Here is a 19355-nt window from a genome sequence, read left to right on the forward strand (position 1 = left end):
TAGTTTGTAGAAGAGGTGCATATTATATATCTGTCTTTGTTATTTGAATATTACGTTCTCTTTACACACCCTAAACACGTACGTGCTACTTAATTCGATACACACGCAAAGATCCAAACTACCAACTATATATGCGATTTTGTCGTTATTTCAGAAGCTCCAAACGATTCTTACCTGAATTTTAAAAGGTTTGAATTACGTCTCAAGTTTTATAAGGTGAACTTTGTAATAGACAATGTGTTGAGATATTTCTGAACTTTTCCAACCATTTTAGGATATACTAGGATGTTTTCTAAGTCTTTTTATACTTCCTATTAAGTAAGCTTAAAACGATCACATTACTGATTCAAATAGATATTAGACCCTTTCACACCATAAGAAGTTTTACAAATTTCATGCTTAAAGAAAGTAAATAAGATTAAATTAGAATTTTTATTGGATTTCGATTTTGATTGTTTTTTTTTTAATTTTCTATTATATTAATTTTTGAGCTCTTGATAATACATTTTTTGATGAGATTTGGCAAAAACGTTGAAATGTTTACGGATAATAGAGATCTTTTCAATAAACCTCTGATGACTGATTTTCCCCAGTTTTGTCCGATATAATTCAATTTTTTTGTGGCTCCGTAACAAAAATTTGTTACATGCTAAATGGTTGCGAAAATCTACAGAGTGATTTTTTCTGGGTGAACTTTCCCGTTCTTTAACGACATTGACCTGTTGTCTTAGAATAAACTGAGAGGATGATTTCCTAGAGTGTTTATCCTATATACTCTATGAGCAACATTCTTATTTTAATCGATACATTCTGAGGTGTTACATTGTCGTATTCTATATTCCTTGAGTACCTCTAAGTATGAATTCTGTATTATATAGCCAAGTTCTATACTAGGGCAAGTCATTAACATTAATTTTGTACACACGACGAGTATCTGAATGCTTCTATCTAGCCGGGCTCAGCAGCAATATTTCTGTTACAGCCTGGTTGGCTTAATTCCGGGCAATAAATAATTATGAGCTATATAAACCGGAAACAATCAGGGCGCAGAGGTTATTTGGAAGAAATATGAGGCAATCAAACAATGAACCAGAATTCGCTGCAGTTTTTTTTCAGGATGGAGATTGTAATTGCACTGCATAGCGCACTGTTAAAATTTTATAGCAACAGTAGACTGTTGCGCATTTAGTTCATTGTTGGAAACTAGATAGAAATTGCTGCTTCAACCAGAATGCTTAGTAATGAAGGATTCATGCAGACCCAAAATAATACTGCTTCATCTTTAACATTTATATGATGCAACATAAGTTTATCTGCATTGCCGTTATAGCTGAGACTCTATCCATGTTCAGATACTGTCCGAAACTTTGAATGGCTTTTTACTGCTCTATTTCTGTGTATATGGGTGACATAGTTTAAAGCGACTGGGGAGTATTTTGCGGTTTTTATGACAGAAACGGAGGTCTAAAGGGCCACCGGGATCCAAAGTTGGGTACTTGGAATTTTCGGCATTGGACTTCAACCTCATTAAGACAAGCCACGTATGTAAATAAATGAAAGCCAGCCGAGACGAGTGCATATTGAGTCACTTTTAATATTCGACCTTGCTTGTATGTTGGTTTACTTAAATAACGTAAAGTCAAATTATTATTCACGTTAGGGAAGATGGGCCTGAAATATTCATGTTTGAAAGTTTCTTAGCTTAACTAACGGGAACCCTTTCGGAGTCTGTTAGCAGCTAATGTGTTCACTCAGCTTCACCTTCAAAGCAAGTACTTTCATGTAGTCAGATTCGCTTTATATCTCATGTGGGTTATAGTTCAAAGCACAATCTTGCCTCCCGCAACTTTTAACTCGAAACGTTTAAAAACGAAAAATATATCTAAGACGCATTAAGAACTGCCCAAGAAACAATTTTATGTTGCTTTATGAAACGGGAGAAAATATTTTCCTGGAGAATCCCTAGACGATCTTTAAAAATGTTCAGTTTTTCTATGCTGAAACCTTCCAGTTTTCGCGCTAATAAATATCAGAAACACTTTACATTTATGTTAGGTTGGAGAAAGTTTGTGAAAAGTTAATTATTCGTTTACATTAATTTAACATGAAAAATTAGTTTAATTTCCACATGAAAGTAGATCCTACGTTTTGGAAAATGTTAATTAAATTGTCATAAAATGAAAGGTTAGTAACCTTAAAAAACATAGCAGTAATTATGTTACTATACAAATTTCTATTAACCTTAGCTAAAATTCACAATGCTTGAAAATTACTTTATTCCTCGTATTGCGTAGCTCGTCCGCCAGTCCAGCGATACAGAGTTATAAAAATCACATAGAGCCCTTAAAATAAAAAGTTGTGGTAGCAGATTATACCTTAATTTGACCTTAGAATAGCCATCGCTCTCGCCACCCCACTCCTAGGAAATAAAACTGGACATTTTACTACATCTCGTCGCTGACAATAATTAATTTCTATAGCTAGTCAATCGAGCGACTTAGTAGCAAATACGCTTATAAACTGTTTACTAACCGTTCTTAAGTTGTTACTTTTTTAATGTAAAAATGCTGTAACGATAAATTATGAAATAATTTTATTGCTTAAAGCAAATTTGCATTTTGTCGTTTTTTAAAGCGAACATTAAAACTGAAAAGTCGCTAAAGCACTAGCGCTACTCACTTGCTGATTGAATACAGAGCGATCGAAGAAGTGAGTTTCTCAATCGATATGATCAACTAACGCTGTAATCTGTCTTGAAATTCTATACAGTATAAGGGCAAAGTGTTTTTCAGGATGGTGGCTCGTAAATTAATTCTGTGCAACATTTTGAAATGTGTATAGGGAGCAAGGTCGAAATGGTTAGAAAATTATTAATCAATGAGTCCCAACTTGGTGTGAAAAGCTGACCAATATTCCAGCACCACAACAAGCAAATAAACGTCCTGATTACGAAGCTGTCAGGGGGAATTCCATCTTGGTCTTAGTTGTATGGTTTGGTATTTCCGCGTTAATGAATCTACTTTATAACCTGAATGTTTCCGACACTTGTGTTTCGAGTTTTCGACAGAAAATTTTTGGCCCTGGGTTCAATTAAGAAGACACCTTCGGTTGATGAGTTCTTTTTTATGAGAAAGAAAAACAGTAGAAAGTTTTAATGTTTCAGAAATGGAAACACTGTGGACATCGGTTCGTTAGGCTTTAATGAAATTATATTCCCTCTCTGTATAAACCACTTCGTAGTGTGACCGCCTGTCCATTCTCGGCCATCTGTTCTATTCCGTGGACGTTTGGTTGGAATAATCTTGCTTTTACAGTTTAATTCACATTCATTAATAAATAATTTAATCTCTTAACTGATGCATTAGCGATCGCATAGATTTGTCTGTCAGTTTGATAATTGCCTTTATAATTTAGGAGAGTTTATCAGAATCCTGCGGCGTTCCAAATGGACATACAAAAACAAGGTAAACACTAAATTGTGCCCGCTTGATTCACTGAGAAGAACTTGATTTATCTCATATATAAAATAATAACAAAGGAAAAAGTTTTAATGTTCCCACAATGGAAGCACTGCGGACAGTGTTTCGTTAGGACTTAATGAAATTATGTTCTCTCATATAAGCTGGGTCGTAGCGTGCCGTACACTCGGTGCCATCTGTTTCTCGCCTTGAATGCTGGTCAGCATTCTCTGGCCTTTCGCATTCTGTTGGGGCTCGTTAATTATTAATTTAATGGAAGTCCTGGCTAGACCCGGCACAATACATTTACAAATAGGGCTGTTAATAAATGAGTTAATACCCTACAAACATAATGATGTTATAATAGATGTTTTGTGTCAGATATGGCAGATTGATATCTTATTTAAATCCGTCTGTTAGGACTGATTGGCGTTTGATTGGCGGAGATGTTAATTACGTTCCTGCTGGTGCGTGCTATTGCTGATCCTACGCATTATATTGCTGTGCAATATCGACATATATAGTGCTCTCGATAAGTAACACAATACAATTAGGTCAACAAAAATTCGTGAAATTCAAGCGTAATATTCAATTGATGATAACGTTCAATATTACATTTCCTTTGTGCGGTCAACATTATTCAACATATGGTTTGCTAGAGTACGCAAAGGAACAAGGTCTTTTATCCTTTTTTTCTATCAACCTATTAATGCTTAATATCTTTCTTTTTATTGTGCAGTAAGATAAATGTTATGATTTCTAACTACCGCTAAAAAAATCATTTCTACGAAGTCAGATGTTGGTCCACGATCATATCATAATGGTCAGTAAGTGTGGGTGTCTTATCAAATAAGTCATTGTGAGAAACAATTGCACACTGCGTTACTTAATAATAAATTCTGAAACAAAAAGTGAAAATTGTTATTAGATTAGTTCCAATTTTCAGTTTCAATTATTTATTATTTTTCTTTATTCTAGAGCGAAATAACACAGAACAAAATTCCATTATACCCTTAAAACCACATAGGAAGCGCACGTTTTCAAATTTACGATATTTGAATTGTGATATTCGTAAATATTAATCTGAATAATAGGTTAGGATAAATAAATTTTAATATTTACAAAAATGTTTTGTATTAAAATTGGGACTAACATTTTACAATAAATATACCTTATTACCATCGGCCAGGAAATGCTAATAATGTCTGTAATATATTACAATTTCCGTTTTGTTGGAATATGTTTATATTAGTTAAATAAAATATTAAATTTGGCGAGTAATAAATCAGGGTTTAACTGGGATTTAATTTATAACGTGAATTACTAGCATTCTTTGTTTTATTTGAAGTTCATATATTATGAGAGAGACGATAGAAGAGCTGCGTTCGCAGGTAGCGCAGTAATGTTTACTAACTTAAATTACAGGCACTTAACGGGTATTGTTATGCAAAAGAGCTATTTCGACCAGCTAATTTTAAACAACTGGTGAAAGTATCTCTCTTAGTTTAATTTTATTCATTAGACTTAAAAGCTGAAGCAACGTTCTATTAAGTTTTACAATTAAACTATGCAAGGGAGCCCCATAGAGTTTGTAGATATTACTGTTTTTTGGTAGGAACGCTCTCCTGAACGGAAATACGAAACAAGACCTAAATTTAGATGAAAGGACGTCTTGAAGACATATTTTTAAATTTCTGAGAGAAAACGAAGTATAATAATTCCATTGTGACTGAAAATGAAATAACAACGCGATACTCCCTCCAAAAAGGAAAATATTCATAGCGCTCTTGTTTTCCTTTTATTACAGAGCTTAAGTGAATACTGACATTGCATGTTCTATTCGCCAAATACCAGCGGTAATAATCGTTAGAAAAGGGAAACAAAGGCACCGAGCTGCTTGTTAATGTCGGTTGTATTATAAAATTATTTTTAAAGACATTCTTATGTTTGGTTAGGCGAACTTTTTGCGGTCCGAAGTAAAATTTTGAATCCAAGTTATTTCCAAACGATCTGCAATTTACATAATATACAATATTTGCCTGCTAATATCTACCTCAAATGAAATCAAGTCAGATCAATTTAGTGCGGTCCTATTAACATATCAAAATTGGACGGCATAATCTGACTGCAAGACGCCTATTTTAGTTATCTGTATCGCAAAGATATGCAAATGGTTGGTTAATAAACAATATGTTTACTGGAATGCAAATCCTGCAGCTTTAATTCTGAGCATGACTTGGCAATGCAAATAGGCGGGCTAAACTGCACTTTGTGGATGCGGCATGTGACGACATATTAGGTTCATATTAATTTGTTTGAGGACTCGTAGCACTATCACATGGAGGAAATGGCTTAATTATAATTTTTTTGTGGCTGAATTTATTGGATAAGTATCTGATTTTATGCTGATATGAAAGTAAATGTTTGCCAAACAGCCCTCAGTCACGCTACTAGGTAATAGGATACTGAGCAGCCTCTGATTTGAAAAATGTCTTCAGGTCATACCTCGTTGTTCAGATACTGTTTATTCTCTTTGGCAGGGCCACACTGTAGATTTTTAAACAAAGAGAAAGTAATATTCGAACAAATTTGAGGTAACTATAAATAGCTTTGTGTTCTGTGGGCCTCCATGGACAAATATGAAGTTCAAACAATATTTAGGTCATTTAGGACCACTGAACAAATATTCCAATACGACGAAAGCAGAAAGAAAATTAAAACCAAAATATCCCGTTAAGCCACAACTGTCTGTTTTTAATATCCCCTTTTATCCCTAATTCTGAAAGTTATAATTATTGTCAACTGCGCTTTAGCGCTTTGAGCCGGCAATATATAAAATTAAAATGGCGGTTAAAAGAGGGTACGTATGTCGGCAGCAAAGCTCCGAGGGCTCTATCCGACTTTGTTCAATCGCCAAAAATGCAAATGAACTTATTATTGGCTGGAAATATTGACTACGAGGGGTACAGTCAAAGCCTTTGTCTTACAAACCATTTTCTGCTCGAAGGATACAATTTTAATTCGTGTGAGGTCCTTAGAAATGATATCTAAGGATACGTAAAAACGTTTGAATTCAGTTTGCTAATTTCATTTTCTTCAATAAGAAATAACACAATCCTTAGGCGAATTCATGTTTTTACATGTCGGCATCGTTATGCAAACCATGGCTGAAATTTGCGGTCCAAGCTGAGTAAACATAGATAGGCGACGCATTGGGACAGAGGGATAACAGAAGGGAAAACTCAGTAGTTGGTGGTTATTCAGGATCCCACCACGTATTTTCAAATCGTCCCCTCGCTTTTTGTCGTTACTCAGGTTAATTAACAGGTAGCCATTGTTGCCGAGCTTCTAGAGATTAAATTTCAAGCCTCTACGTGTACTTAATATATTTCATTGCTATTCCACACACTAGTCAGATGCTAATGTCGCATTTAAGCAATAAGCTCTAGCGTAACTACAGATACTTTATCGTTAGAACAAATAATTGTTCCGGAGCAAATATTTGTCCAGATTTGGAATTCTGTTTGAATCGCTGCCCCCATTAATCAACCATTAATTGTCAGTAAATAATTATCCCACTCGTTATTGGAATACAGATTTCGGCTATATTTCTGATATTTGGCTCCGAGGAGCCATGAAAGTCGCACTTAGTTTAGTTTGGGAATCACGCGGAATAATTTCGAAAATTGATTCTAATTGACGATTAATTAGCTTTTGTCGCAATGACCGCGAAACTAGATAACCTTCTACGTGTTGTTTGTATTAACAATGTTCAATATCAAAAGCTATAGACCTAAGGTAAAGTACATGTTAGCTACTTCAATAAAGTACACATATGCACACGTGTTGACAAACTCCTAAAGGCGGAACATTAAAATACTCTGCGTTAATCTTCGCAGTAAACATTTGAGATAAACTATTAAAACCGTTCTAATGTTTGGCTCAGCCTATTATATACCTGGAAATATATTGTTGTATTTTAGTTGTTTCCTTGAATTGCCATGTTAGTTAACAGTCCTTCTAAGCTTGTCAGCAAGATTACGCAGGATCTGGCTTATGGTGTACCACTACCACAAAAACATTTATTTTAATTTCCTCAACATCTGGTGGTTCTTGTACGGACTACTGGCAATTGCATGCAATTTAGGACCTATAAACTTTTAATTGTAAGTGCTTTTACCGAAATATCTCTTATCCCGTCCGAGTACAAGCCAGGTTATGATTTTTGAACTAAACAGGATAATCATGGAAAGATGCCGAAAGGGGACTTTGGATAAGAAAAGTAAACAATGGGCACATATGCATGTATTAGTACTCAAGCAGGTTTCCATATATTTAAATGGAAGAGAATGGAAACACCTGTAACTATGATAATGCTTGAGCATGCTTTTGATGTGATTACAGAACTAAATGGAAACGTGAAGCGTTACAAATTTAAGCCATAATTCGACAGCTCGGCCGCAGTCGATGTATATGAAATATTTTTCAATCTCTTTTTTGTTGGAAATTGAATTGAGATGAAGCATTAATAAGTAATATGCATAAGAGTTAGCAGATCAGGCCCTTAAAAACTGTTTAAAAAATACGTTTAGCTCAATATAAAATTTCCTTGTATGGTCAAACCTACTGCCAAAAAATCTATTTATTCATTTTCGAACTGGCAACAAAGAGACAGTCATATACGGGTGCCAAATTGATAAATGCCGCGGTCATCATTCCCATGGATAACGTAAACTCCCCTATGCGCAAAATAAATACCGGCAGTAATTATTCAAATTTAATTAAACATTCGTCAATAGCATGCACCTAAACAGGCACACCTCTATTATTTGGGGCCAGTTATTACAGTGTCCAATCCAATTGATTGATAATCAATTATGGGAGGATCTTCCGTTACCTACTAATTTAGTGGACCCTACACCGAAACTAGGATGGTTAATCTTACTATTGATTAAACGAACTAAATGTCACATTTATATTACTTTTGCAATAATTTGATAGGTAAAGGCGTATAGTCGGAAAATTACAAACTCACAGTTCCAATGCCTGTAAATTCTTCCGGTACATAAATTTCAGCTGGAAACACGACTCGATATATCAAATAACGGTTTAACGAGTATTGGGAGTTGCGTTACTTAATTTTTATACTAATTTAACTTTGTTGTTAGTAAAAAAAAATGTTTGTGGATGATGGCTCAAAATATTCTTTTGTACTCAAAGTGCTATCTGAAACCCTTTTTACGTATTTAGATCTGATTGCTTGTCTCGAAGGTTTAAACAAAAAAAAGGGGTTGAAAACTTTACTTTTTGAAATGCTTTGAATGTTTAACTACGTAGGAGATCAGGTTCTTTCAGTGATTTTCGTGAAAAAGGACCGCTAATATGATCTCAAGAATAACATCAAACAGAGAACTATTGTATTGTTATTGGGTTCTAAGAGATGAAATAAGCTTTGCTGTAAAATAAACCTTTTTTCGTTATCACAATGCTCAAGACTAAAAACGCATCCTTTATATTCAGCTATTTTGTATTTGCGTCACTCGTTTTCGATGCTTAAACCTTGTCGACTTCGCTTTACCTTGAATGGAATAACTGAATTATTGGACAGATAATAATAAATATCTTTATCGAGAGAAGACGTATTTAATGTGAAGCAAGATTTCATCATTCCTTGTCGAATTCCAATCAATAACAGATTTTTTAAATTGAATTTACAAGTTTATAATAAAAAACAACATTTGAAATAATCCAAAAACTGAGTCTAGTTTGAGCGAATATATTAATATTACAGGCACATCGCTCTCTCCATTCACTCTGGCAAATGACGCTGACGTTTTTATCTCCCTTTGTGGATCTTTTTAATAAAAGAAAATGATTTCGTTGCCTGAAATATATTCAATTCGTATGCGACATTATTCAGCATTAAACATATTTTTTTGGTGTGTTGAGCGAATGAGCTACTTTGTTAATGATTACTTGGTACGTTTCCTCATAATTAAAAATATTTCATCGATTTAACTTTGGATATAAAAGCGTATGTTTTTAACAGACATTTTACAGTTGGATTATGAGCAGGGAAAATATATTTTGGACCTTTATGATGCCCCGAAAAAACACAATTGAACGTGTGAGTCCATTGTTGCAATAAAATATATCCTGATGGTTGGATTGTTGCCAAATTCTATTTAAAAACATCTGCCAATAGGTATTTACTCAATATGTTGGCAATATTTCAATTGAGATTGCTTTAAAGTAATAGTCGCATATTCTGCCAACACATTTTATTTATTAGGTTATTAATCCCAGTTTTTATATATTATTCTGTGGTATATGTATTTGTTTAATTGTTAATAGGCAAACAGAAATTTTTGGTGTTTTTAATCAGTGCACGTATGCGAATACCAAATATACGATAAGCCAATAAACGAAACGCTAATTAAAATTCGATGTACGTGTTTCCAGACTTAAAACAGACGTGGCAATAATCTCCAATAAAAATCGGGAGCAATTCGATGAGAATACGACGGGGCGATATTGCTGACTACCGATGCATAATACTTTTATTAAAAAATGCTGAATGGAACATGCTTGTTTGGACAGTAGGAGTAAAGCATGCGAAAATGTTTACACACTGTGTATGCATCGTCCTCACAATAAAAACATGCTCTCAAAAACCGTAAAAAAAATTAATTAAACTTTTATCGATTTTCCAATAAAGCGGTAAATAAAATAAAGAATATTTATATTATCTCTTAAATCATCGAATGTGTTTGCTTTTAATAAAATATCCCCATGTGCCAGCACAACTAAATGTTTGAGTTTTTAAATCGATAAGAATTGTAATCATAAAATCTTCGTAAGGTTAAAATTTATTGGCGCGAGCGTAATAGAATTTTCCGAACAAAGCTATAAATTTTAGATGATAACCGATTAAACTGAAGGAAAAAGCGCCAGCAACGATTGGGTGTTGACTTGCACTTAAATGATTGCGTTACAGGCGTAATAAGATTATTGCTGTTACGTTACACGTATTGTTTTCGTTGACTTTCAGGGCTTCCTAATTTGCGAACATTCGATTATTTGCCAAGTTATCTCTAGGAGGTACCCATTTTTAGCTATATAGTGCATATTTTCTTATCTTAACCTAATACCTATTCTTCACGAAATATATCTAGCTTATAATTTTTTAAGTTCACTTTGTTAACCAGTTAAAGAGTGATGAAAATTTAATGCAGACTCATACGTATCACAGTCCTGTAGTAAATCACAGGTACATTTGACTATTCTATCTCATCAATCACTAAAAATTAGGTCCAGCGGCACCATATTTGCATTGTGGACACCATTAATCTGATTGCAGTATGAGATGGAAGCATCCAAACAACGTCCATTCACTGTGTTTGACAAAAAGTCTCCAGAATTATAATGATGATCAAAAAACAAAAAATGCAAACTTGGTAAATTATAACCACCTAAAACAACGTAGAGTGCATTATACTGTGGGAAATATAATGAGCAACATTCTCCATAACTTTACAATACAGCTTATACTCCTCTATTGAACTGTTTGGGCAAAATGTCCTAACTACTACTACTAAATAATAGAGACTCCTATCTCTCTACAACCTCGATACATAACTCATTACGACATGCCGCCGTAATCCGTGGAGTTGTATTTGATGTCTTTTAAGACCTTTCTCATTGCAAACAAAGCTCCACTACCTCTATTTTTCTCAATTTTAAATTGGTCTCTTTCTTTTCTTAAACCAATGAAATCATTCAATCCCAATTGGAAGTCTGCTATGTCATCAAATGACCAGATCTATACATCTCACTAGTGATGTGAGGGAGTCTACGTTTTCGCACATACACCACTATAGCCAGGGAAAGTTCTGCAATGTTGCCGGCTTGCTTTTAAACAGCCAGATTGCTAGATTGTTATTTTAAGATCGCTGTCGAAATTATTTAAAAAATGTTTCTTTTTAAAATGAAATAAAATCTTTAAAAGAAATCTTTAAACATGAAACAAAATAAAATTCTAGACATATAAAAAATCAATAAAAATTTATCGATGGAAATTTAAACAGAAACCAAAACTGAATTAAATGCTCAAATCGGCTCCTTGTTGTGCAAATATTAACCTCGCCGGTCATAAAACGTTGAAAATACGATATTATATATTCAAAAAAATTAATAAAGCAGAGCGACAATATTGCAGAGGACGGTCTGACCATACCAGTAAACATACAGTAGGGTAACTGACCCCCACTACGTTTGCTTTGTTCTTTGTATACTATAAATGTAGATGCGTAGAAACATACACTCCTTCATATCACTAGTGTTGTGAGATGTGCTCTGTATTATATGAATAACCCCGCCAGAAATAAACATCTCCCGGGGGGCTTTTTGATGATGTGACCGTTGTAGTTGCAGATATCTCATTACTGACAATTTTACTCTACCTCTAATTGGGTGTGTCATTTAGAAAATATCAATAAAATCCTATGTCGAACCACGATGTACCCATAAATATGAATGCCGTATTAAATAATACCATTTTTTAAATAAAATAAAGATTTTCGAAGACTTTTTGAACCGAATTAGTGGGTTAATCATAAAATATTGACGGACCCTCTGGTCCAACATACGACGAACTACACACTACAGAATATCAGATGGAAATGCCACTAAACAAAGGCGGTGTTAAGATTCGAATTTTTAATTAAAAAATAAACCATGCCAAGGCATCGTGGTCTGCATATGGAGATTTAACATTATAATTTAGCATAAAAAACTTGTCCGTGAGCTGAAAGTTCATAATATCTCATGAGGACTGTAGTTTTTAAATCCGTAACACAAGTTCGTGCGTTGGATCTAAGCCATAAGAGAGAAAATTGCTAAAAGCCAGATCCGGAGGGGGTGTCGGCCGAAGAACTAGTCTCGCTCATTATTGAAAAGTCTTTGTTTAATATATATGTAATGACTCGCCTTGAATAAAAGTGTAATTGGTGATTTATCTCTGAAAGAATTTAGTGTTTTAAAGGAAAAACTAAATTATTGGTTTAATCAATCAAGAAAAGTTGATGCATTGAATGAGAGCAGACAATATTCGAACCACAATTTTTCTCAATTCAGTCTCAGTCAATCCTGACATCTATTAATCTTCATACGCATTCTTACAGCGCGGGTTAAAGAGCTTGTTGGTTAAATATTTCATGGCCCGAAAATATCTTCGAAGCTATATAAAACATTTCATTGTTACAGAAACAATACATGAAATATTATAAAAGCTCCAGTTTTATCGTGTAATCTTTGAGATGAAAAGATTTTTTCCCGTAATTCTCTAGACATTAACGTTTTTATTCGCGGTTTTTGTTGTTTTTGTATCAAGAATGAAATGCATTCAAGCTACCGGGCTATATAGCTCGAAGTATGAATAGTCGAAAGCACTTGCTAGGCGAAATTCTCTCGTTAACCTATATATAGCCTCTCTGAAGATATAATTATTTTATTCTGGTTACCACTTGTAGTCTTTCAGAAACTATGACCTGCACTTAACGATCTTTTGGTGGAATCCAAAACAATCCCACTCTAGAAGATTTTCCAGGTTATAACCGAGGATTTTAGGTATTAATTTATTTATGAGTGGCGTGATTTAGAAATTTACAGTGCCGGGCCCGGTCAGGAATCCTATTAAATTAATAATGAAAAAGTCCGCATTGAGTGCGAAAAGCGAGAGAATCTGACCGCCATTCACGGCATGGAACAGATGGCAGAGAACCGACGCCCGTGTTACAAAGTGGTTAGATAGGGAGAACGTAATTGTATTAAATCCTAACGAAACATCGTCAACATTATTTCTTTTGGGACAGCAATGTTTTATGGGTTTTCATAATTTTCTTTTCAGCATGTATCGCTTCTGTGTTATTTTTCAAAAGCTGGAGATTCAAATATACTTACAATCTTCAATAAAGTAAAATATAAAAAAACTCCTGTCCTTCATCGGTATATTTAGTTCTTTATCCTATACAAATTATGCGTAAACAATGTGCTGGTGAAACCTGGCATCAAAACTAGAAGTTTGTAAGTTGGGATAAGGGGGAATTTTTTGCTACTTCCTAGATGTTTTCGGATGCATCGCACATTGACATGTATATAAATAACTGACTGTTGACTATTGCGTACTTTATGGGTGAAATCGTAGATCATGGGCATGATCCTAATTTGAACACCGAAATAATAACTTATTGCAGTTTACTAGAACATTAACAAACATTAACTTATAGAACAAGCTATACGAAAAAACATGAATTTGTATTTTTGTTTAATTAAAAAATGGGAAAATGAAAGCGTAAGGACCCGAAAATACGAAAATGAAAATGTGAGGATATACCTCATTAAGCTAATTAATCTTATGCAAACACAGCTTGTTATTATTGGATTAATATGAAGCATGTTGTTGTTTTCGAGGTATTTTAAAGGGTAGACTTGTTTAATATTAAACGCTCAAAATAGATCCTGGATAATGTGATAATGGCTTGTTAAAGGGTAAAAGCTAGAAAAGGGATGTTGATGCTAACTTGTTTGGCATCATTTTATGAAGAATGTATAAAATTTACACTTCACATTAATTAAACTGATTCTTTAGTTTACTATCATAATAAGGAACTATTTTTTGTTAATCTAACGAATTCGAATTTTGCTACATTCTCCGTATAAACTCAACCAATCAGAACGCAGTCATTAAACATGCAAATCTTCGAAATGTTTACAATGGAATCTTCTGGATGGTGATCTCCCCGATTTATAGATTTTAATATTCGAGTTGCATTTGCTTTAAAAATCCTGGAACAGTGAATATTTTAAGCTTTGATGTCGAGTTGCGGATAAAGAGTTTTGATTTTTGCCATTTTGCCTTCACGATGAATTCCATTGGCAACAAAAGTAGAATCTGCTAAATGACGCATTTCGAGCTTTAAAAATAGCCCTCTTGTGAAACTATAATACTTCAAAAAAATCCTCCAGCATGAAAATTCTATTATTGCCTAAAAAAAAACCATCAAACAAAAACTGCATTGTTTTGTTCTTGTGTAAAAAAAAGTCACATTTTGGAAGAACACAAACTACAGCTCGAATATTTATTATGTTGGTTTTAAAACACAACAAAGTAAATTACATTCCGTGCCATAATATTTACTTTAAATTACCGGTCTAATTCAAATCATTCTGAAACAAACACTCTAATAAATTTTTACCGGTGTGTGCTCAATTCGCAATTCAATTAAAATATAATATTGATTCAGTGTGCCTTTAGGCATCTAAATTTTATTAATGCCTTGCATTCATATCAATAAACTTAATTAAGTATGGAATGCAGTGCTTCAATATTTAACGTATCTCAAAGCTGTCTGAAAAAAGTGTGAAATGCTCTTATATATTTTCGTTGCAAAATAACATTTGACGTTAGAATCGATTCTCTAAGACATCGAATTATGCTAATAAATAGCCAGCTATTCTTTGGAGATTATATTCCGGATTTGGGAAACCCAATCACATTCAGTTAGACATGAATATAATTTACCGCCCAACACATTTGCGCCCAAAAAAGGAGACGTATAATATGGGCTTTAAGAGGGTCAGACAACCGACGCCAAAAACCAGAAACAGTTATAAAACCCCCGTTTCTTTTCCTATCAGGAACTTTCAGACCTGTGGAGTGATTGTGGCGAAATCCTTAAAGAAAAACATGGGGTAACTCGGCGTGAAGATTTATGAGATGGCCGTTCCGAATATCTGACCGTTGGAAAAATTGATATTGACCTGCCTAATGGAAAGTTGACAATGTGTGATGCAATATCTCAGAAAGTTTCTTGGTCTCCAAATTAATATTTAACTGTAAAAATATAAGGATTTTTATTATTATCACCCTCTTCATTTATCAAAACATACGGATTCAAATCGTTTATTTACCCGCCAACTCCGATTCTCCATTTTTATGCCTCCCTCTTCCTCAATTTAGACGCCGAGGGTGCAGACAATATTTTCCTGATTGTAACTTTTCCCCTTTTACTTATTCATTCCGTCACCTCGTCATTAAATATTTTCAATAAAATCAGCACATTTTTAAGCAGTCCGCCTTGTTAAAAATTTAGGACCCTCTATGTTCGGACCGCATGGTTTATGCAAAGCGATGTGCATAATTGACCGCCCGGTTTTTGCCCCCTTTTAATTCACTTTAGAAACAATGCAGTGGATATGATATCTTTATGAGATATTGCTTCGCTTCAGGTATGAAAAAGAGCTTTTAAAGTTACCCATTCCACATTACTGAACGAAGTTGCTATATACCTTACTCGCGGGCTCTAGCGTTTCCAGGTACTATTGTACGTAACATTAGCGTATCATTAGTCGTAATTAACAAAATGTAAGACTTCATAGAACAAGTTTCAGGAAACCAATTAATAGTAATTTTCCCTTTATTAGTGCCTCCTCACGTCAATCAAAACCGAATCCGCAATGCGTAAAGGAAACTCGTCACACAATACGGTTCCTTCGAAAATTAGTCAATCGCTTGACAGTCTTAACCCTAAACTAAATAATAATTAGGTAAAATTATCCCCAAAGTCTGATAACACGTAGAAACATGGGACCTCTTATTAAGTGAAGGTTGTTCGGAAGCAGGGCTTTGTCGGAAACACTAATAACCTCATTAATCCAGTAAAGCAATAACTTCCGACCAACTCAACTCCCTATCGTTGACAATGCTAGTTCTTCTTTTGATTTAATCGCTTATCATTTTGGGATTTTATTGCCTCGCTTTGATTGGATTAGGTGACTAGGGAGCTCTTAATACTTTCCCAATTGAGCCAGAATAGTTAATATAAAATATTTTCCAGATTGAGTCCACACGACGATACCGATACATTTATATTTTGATAAAATAATTTCTTGCAGGAATTTTCCGTATTTATACGTACCAGCCGAACAAAACATCAGTTATTTTGATTCACCTTGAAAAAGTAAGTGTGTGGAAGCCACCTCATTTTAATGTAAACGTTTGGAAATCATGTCCTAATAAGTGCACAAAGCTACCATATTTCCAATAAATATCTATGGAACACTTCAGAAAACAAAATTGCTCCGGTGAACGATATTTCCTGAAGAAGTCTTTAATTTTCTTAGCACTAGTCCAACTTGTGTAATTTTAATAGATATTAGCCGTACACACTTCGTTAAGTGATATATTAGTAGAAGGTATTTTGTTCATGTTTCAATTTTTCTTCATGTTATCAAAAGGTATTTGTTCTCTGTTCTCGAACCTGGAAAATGTCCTAAATGATTCATATGAATGTGGAAGTCTTCTGCCTAGTTAGATGGGATGTTCGATTGTTGTCGCTTGGCTAATATGAGCTCTATGTATATTTTCACATGCCTCTTAAAACATATATCTTTTTGTGATTCGGAAGAAGTAGTTCTCATCCATTTTATTTATTTCGAGGCCTTATCGAGAGTATTATCACTGGACATTTCTTTATATGAGAAGGAACAAAGTATAGATTACTCTGGATATCGCCGGATTTATAGTTCAATATAGTATAATATTTATTATCATTTTATAACCTCGCTAAAATTTCAGCCATCGCGCGATTAGTCCATAATTACCTATCCCTCTTAAATATATCTGTTTTCTTTGCAGGAAGTCTCCACTGTATTGGAATAAAGCAATATCTTCTTCTCTGGTAAATATTAAATAAACACTTATCTATCAGCGTATCCTCTATTCCAGCACTATAATCTTCTATTGGCGTTCTTGGCAAAGCATCATCGTATTGAATTGAATTCCTTAATCAATAGATTGCACCATCTCACTGCTTTACCATTAATTTTTATAGTCAATATTGTCTCATAGTCAATATTGGTTTTCTTAGAAACGTAGGAACTACTTCCAGATGGTCAATCATGTTCGACTAACCTCTTGTTGGAATGAGAATATCGTCCAGGTAAAATATTGCAAATGTGTCTGTGAGAGGCTCTAAACACGAGTATTAAAAAATAATCGTTAATGAATCATTTGATTCAAACAGAGCTCTCGTAAATTTAATGATCTCATCTGGCGTAATGAGAGCGTACTCTTCCTACGAATCTTCACAATGTGGATCATAGTGAAATTGATCGCATATTATTAAGTTTTAATATTAAGCGACCAACCCGAATATTTTGCATTTCAGTACCGATTGTAAAAGTACGTGGTACCTGTAGCAAACGCACCAATTTATTGGTCCTCGCTTCTGTACATCATGTCTGGTTCCACAATTGATAGAACGAGTACATCATCGATCATGGGAGACACACTAGAGACGTTCAATACGCACGAAAAGTTCTTTCTCGCGCCAAACCGTTCTTTATCGTTCCGAACCGTTCTTTAACAAACAATTATGTTAAAAGGTGTGGAGTGTTATTGTTAATCGTGGGAAATGAAATATCGTCTAATCTTCTAATCTAGTAGTAGAGGTCAGCTACCGCAGTCAGCATGTTCTTTTCAGACCAGAGCAGATGAGTTGTCCTGATTAGCATGTCTGCCTCGTTTGGATACTTCTATTAGAAATAGATTTGTACATTGAGCTAGTACACGTCCATTGAGTCTATTAGTTCATTTTCTGATACAAGCTAATTTATCCTGGTTAGAATCCCGTTTTAAGACTTCATGATTATTTCTTATACTTTCACGTTAACACTTCATTTACGAACAGTTCATAATATCGTTCCTTTCCATTGTCTGCGGAGTCTATTACGTTTCTACTGCAAAAACTACCTTAATGCTTAATAAGGATGTTGCTGAATTTGACGAAACGATTGCCTTCAGTGTCCCCTTAAGTGAATTCGATTCGAACTGTGCGTCATTTCGACAAGTTTTACAGGATTTTAGGAGCATAATAATAATGGGATAACTCTATTTACCAATTTATCGGCCGTAACTTTTTGGCACATCTCTAGTTTCTTGTACTTTCGGCAAGCACAAATTCACAATTTTCGCAGCAAAGGGTTACTTTTCGGGCTTTAGCACACACCTGGGACCTGATTCCTGATTCTGGGAAATAGAACGCGCCCCGGGAATGACGTCAAAATGACGTGTTTTTGTTATCCTTGTATATGCTGACGCTGTTTTGATGGGCTATTATGACGTCATTCCTCGGCGAATGCTCTACTCCCGAGAGTATAGAATCGGTTGTCTGGGTGTAAGATGAATCCTTATAGGTATCGCACTATTCGCCTCATCTAAAATAACACACCTATTTTAGCCAGAACCGTTTTTTCACACACTTCTACACCATTCTACTAACCATAGGCTATATAAGAATAACATAAGACAAATCTAGTTAAACGGGATATTTAAATATCGATTTTTCACAATACAAATATTTTGGTAATATTGGATTGTTTTAAACGGCTGTCAAACGGACCAACTTTAATTGCTATTCCTAGTAAACCTGGTAAAGATAATTTTTTCAAATATTGAGTATATTGCTTGACAACGTTAGATCCATTGTTAACGAATCCCTTTCTGTTATCTATGGAGATGCTGGACCATTATAGAATAATGCATATTCAAAGATTTCGGAGGTCATTAAAGTCTAATAACGATCAATTATCAGCCAGTGTCAAGAGATTTTTTAATAGATGCAATTTTTACAAAACTTGGATTTTTCAGCTTTCGAGGCAAAAGTGGTGATATACACCACGGATATGTGACACTTTTATTAAGAATAAAATGTCCGGAATATTGTTAAGTATTTACCTCATTTATAATATATAAAATAGCAATCTTTGGATAATGATCAGTTTGAAAAAGCCAATATCCCCAGTAATTCGTTGGTAATCCGTACGTTAATAGATGTC

The 19355-nt window shown here is 34.3% G+C and overlaps 1 protein-coding gene across 6 annotated transcripts in view; it reads left to right on the top strand.

Annotated features, from left to right (window-relative positions):
- The window catches only part of LOC136350713 (cytotoxic granule associated RNA binding protein TIA1), a 119430-nt gene that overhangs the window by 16790 nt on the left and 83285 nt on the right, over positions 1-19355 (top strand). For 4 of the 6 annotated variants that reach the window (XM_066302725.1, XM_066302722.1, XM_066302726.1 and 1 more), the window contains exon 2: positions 17155-17197. The exons of the other annotated variants lie outside the window; for them this stretch is intronic. In XM_066302725.1, the coding sequence (XP_066158822.1) occupies positions 17155-17197 (43 nt within the window). The remainder of the gene's footprint in view (positions 1-17154; positions 17198-19355) is intronic. 6 annotated transcript variants of the gene reach the window in all.

The sequence above is a fragment of the Euwallacea fornicatus genome, chromosome 3 (assembly GCF_040115645.1).
Source record: "Euwallacea fornicatus isolate EFF26 chromosome 3, ASM4011564v1, whole genome shotgun sequence".
NCBI lineage: Eukaryota > Metazoa > Arthropoda > Insecta > Coleoptera > Curculionidae > Euwallacea > Euwallacea fornicatus.